The 3660-nt window shown below is 45.9% G+C and overlaps 1 protein-coding gene across 1 annotated transcript; it reads left to right on the top strand.

Moving 5' to 3' along the window:
- The first annotated feature begins 27 nt into the window (after window positions 1-27).
- On the top strand, window positions 28-960 carry FAM84B (family with sequence similarity 84, member B). Its single transcript, XM_009881013.1, has one exon. The coding sequence runs from the start codon at window positions 46-48 to the stop codon at window positions 958-960; it is 915 nt and encodes a 304-aa protein (XP_009879315.1). The 5' UTR covers window positions 28-45.
- The last annotated feature ends 2700 nt before the right edge of the window (window positions 961-3660 follow it).

Raw genomic sequence — 3660 nt, 5'->3', positions numbered from 1 at the left:
CCCACCCTTCATGGCCCCGCTTGTGTGTCTGTCGTTGCAGCGGGCATGGGGAACCAGGTGGAGAAGCTGACCCATCTGAACTACAAGGAAGTTCCCACAGCCGACCCGACAGGTATGGACAGGGATGAAGGGCCCAGGATCGGGGTCTCCTACATCTTTTCAAATGATGATGATGAGCTGGAACAGCAGCAGGATTCGGTGCACGACCTTGGGGGTGAGAATCCTGCCCTGCAGCCCTACGATCCCCAGCTGCACGAGGTGGAGTGCTCAGTCTATTACCGGGATGAGTGTATTTACCAGAAGAGCTTTTCTGAGGAGGACACGCTGCCGGAGGAGGGTGATGAAGGAGGCGGGGGGCATCTGAGCACCTACACCCCGGAGAACCTGCTGAATAGGTGCAAACCGGGTGACCTGGTGGAGTTTGTATGCCAGGCCCAGTATCCACACTGGGTGGTCTATGTCGGGGATTTTCAAGTGGTGCACCTGCATAGGCTGGAGGTGGTGAACAGCTTCCTCACTGATGCCAGCCAGGGCAGACGGGGCCGCATTGCCAACCAGCTGTACCGCTACAAACCCCTCAGCCCGGCCGTGGTGGTGCGCAATGCCCTGGAGCAGGTGGGTTGCAAGGACCGAGACTTGAGCTGGAGAAACTCTGAGTGTTTCGCTGCCTGGTGCCGGTACGGCAAGCGGGAGTTTAAAATCGGCGGGGAGCTGCGCATAGGCAAGCAGCCCTACCGATTGCAGATCCGGCTGGGTGACAAGCGCAGCCACACGCTGGAGTTTCAGAGCCTGGAGGATCTGATTATGGAGAAGAGGAGAAATGACCAGATTGGTAGGGCTGCTGTGATCCAGGAGCTCTCCAGCCACCTGCAGGCTGCGGAGGAGGAGGATGACGAGGAGGAAGACCACCACCACCACCATCATCATCATCATCCAGGTGCTCGGACTGCTGTGGAGTAGCAGCCTCAGCACCACCATGCTGCTTAGCCTGGGTGATGGGGATTAAAACTGAAGGCTGCGAAATTGAGCTGTTATAAGCCTTTTGGGCCGCTTCGGTGCAGCTTCATTCCAATCACATGTGAAAGGAAGGGGGAAAGCTGATTAAGTGTCTGTGCTTTAGTGCTTAACTCCTTCAGTGCTTGATGATAAAACCACTGACTTATTTGTAGAGGAAGTGCTGTGCAACAGCTGTATTTCCTCCTCGCATGCTCCTTCCCCTCGCCCGCTTTGTGCATAGCCTTTTCCTCAACCATCTGCCAGTAGGCCTGACCCTACAAGATGCTAAATGCCTTTGACATCTACTTATCAGCAGAAGTTAAGAGTATTTAATACTATTAAGAAGGAACCACCAACTTTCAGGACACGGCCATGTAGCTCTGAGCACATGATTAGTTTGGTAGCTGAGAAGCGTGAGGATATTGTTTTCCCATCTCTTCCCCTGTTTCTCGTCAGTTGTGGCTCTTGTTGGTATTGCAACAAGCTGCTTGCTTAGCTGATGCAAGGCTTCATGGATTATTAGCCAGCCCCCCACAAGGTGTAAGGAAGAAATCTGCGCTAATCAAACCCAAATGGGTTTGATGTGCCTGCTGCCTCCTTAATTGATAGGAACTTGCAAGTGGGCTGGGGGACCTCCTCCTTTGCTATCAGTGTGTGGCTTTGAGGACAGATGTATTTATTGCTGACTGTGCTATCAGTGTGTGGCTTTGAGGACAGAAGATGTATTTATTGCTGACTGGTCCCTGGGGAGGAGGAAGTTTTGCAACCCTGATTAAGGAGTCTGCACACTGGTGTGTGCTGGGACTCTTACAGGTAGAGACCGACCTGTACCAGTGCTCGTTACAGGGCTACCTGCCGTCCCCTAAAGCAAATGGCAAAGCTCCCAATTGCATCGGTCGTACACATCAAGGCAGTAGAAGCAGGTTGCTCATGTGCAAGAGTATGTCTCAAGTAAGCTGTCACTCGAGAGGGTGGCCTCTTGTCTGGGTGCTCCTGGCTGTGAGCGTGTCACAGGTTCTGCACCACACTAAACACAGCTGTGATGGGAAGTGATGGGAAGGGAGCACAGGCTGGAAAGCATTACAGGCAGGGGGGTTTGGGTGTTCCTTTTTTTCCTTCCTTACCACAAAGCGATTTCCTCTTCATTAGGGTTTTCATGTTTCTTTTTTTTTTTTTTTTCCTAATTTTTATGGTATGCAGCTGAGCTATAGCATTAGAGAAAAGGAGAAGAGGACATGTCTCCAAAGTTGTTGCACAAGTCCCTCGTTAAACAGGAGGGAAGGGAGAGCGTGGTACTGCCCACCTTGAATATTCCCTGAACTTGTTTTCAACTCTTGAACTGGTCTCCTGCACAGGCAACGCTGTCAGATCTTTGTCCTGGGATCTGAAGTGTGTGAGCAAATACTGATTTGGAGGCAGTTTCTCATGCAAAATTCCTTCCCTTAAAGCACAATAGTGATGAAGTGAATGTGAAGATAAGCTTGAGTTCATTTAAATAATGGAAACTAACAGTGTGATGTGAACTTGAAGCATAGTTAATACAGTCTTCCCCGCAGTTGTTTACAGTTATACCACAAATAGCAAAGTACTCTGTGTCCTTTCCGCCCCTGGGACGGGAGCAAAGTTTGTCATTTAAGAATAGGTAGATACCAGCTTTTGATCAGTTAAGAGTATATGAAGCAACTTTGCCAATATGATCTAAATAGATTGTGGTGTTGCATTTTCTGCCTAAAATACACAAGCTAGGAAAAAAAAAATCTGTGAAAGACTACTTCATCCTCACTTCAGGAGGAAAAATAACTCTTAGGGTTATGCAAATACACCATATACAGTTTCCTTAATGACTCCCATGCTCTTATTTTGGGCTGTGAAATACCTAAATCCAAAGAAGAGTTTAACACCAAGGTCCCTTAGAATGCTATAGCTCAGGTGTTTGCACTAAGTTGTTTTTTTGTTTTTTTTTCCCTCCTCCAATATGCAATTGAGTTATACTCAAGTTACTGTGGTTGCCAAGCAGATGTGCAACCTTGCTTTGAGAGCAAAATAACTACCCGTATCTAAGTGTAATAGGGTTAATATGTGGATGACTGCACACAGGTTTTATACAACTGCTAGTAACCACTAAAAGCTGAAATGATCACTGAAATAGTCTGAAAAAGAGTGAAGGAGAATCTCTCTGTTGTACTGACTGATACGAAACAACTGAGGTTACCTAGACCATGAGTAAATGTCTGGCTGTGGTTTCTTTTGTACTGAAACCTTGTACATAACAAAGTTTATTTCACTGTGTAATATAGGTATGTAAAATAATATTTTCCTACAGATATTTTTGGAATTTAAAAAAAAAAAAATCTCTTCATAACCTTGCATTTGAAAGTAAGTTGTTATGCATATTATTTTCCAGTCCTCTGAATGGGTTTATTTTTCATTAGTGATCTAAAGTATATTCTAGGTCATAAAGTATAGAAACTGGTATAAATGTCAAATATTATGTATCTACGGGGTACTAAACAGTAAACTAGTTGTGAAAATATTTTTCCCTTGTGTCTAAAACATCAGAACTATGACACTTAGCCATTTCTCTCCTTCTGAGATACCCTGCATAGTCTAGATTTGTTTTCTGTTCTCTTTTTCACTTTTTTTTTTTTTTAAAAAAAAAGGACC

Source organism: Charadrius vociferus, unplaced genomic scaffold (assembly GCF_000708025.1).
Source record: "Charadrius vociferus isolate BGI_N301 unplaced genomic scaffold, ASM70802v2 scaffold2, whole genome shotgun sequence".
Classification (NCBI taxonomy): Eukaryota; Metazoa; Chordata; class Aves; order Charadriiformes; family Charadriidae; genus Charadrius; species Charadrius vociferus.
Note: the sequence above shows the minus strand (reverse complement) of the source record. Positions and strands in the feature narration are given on the sequence as shown.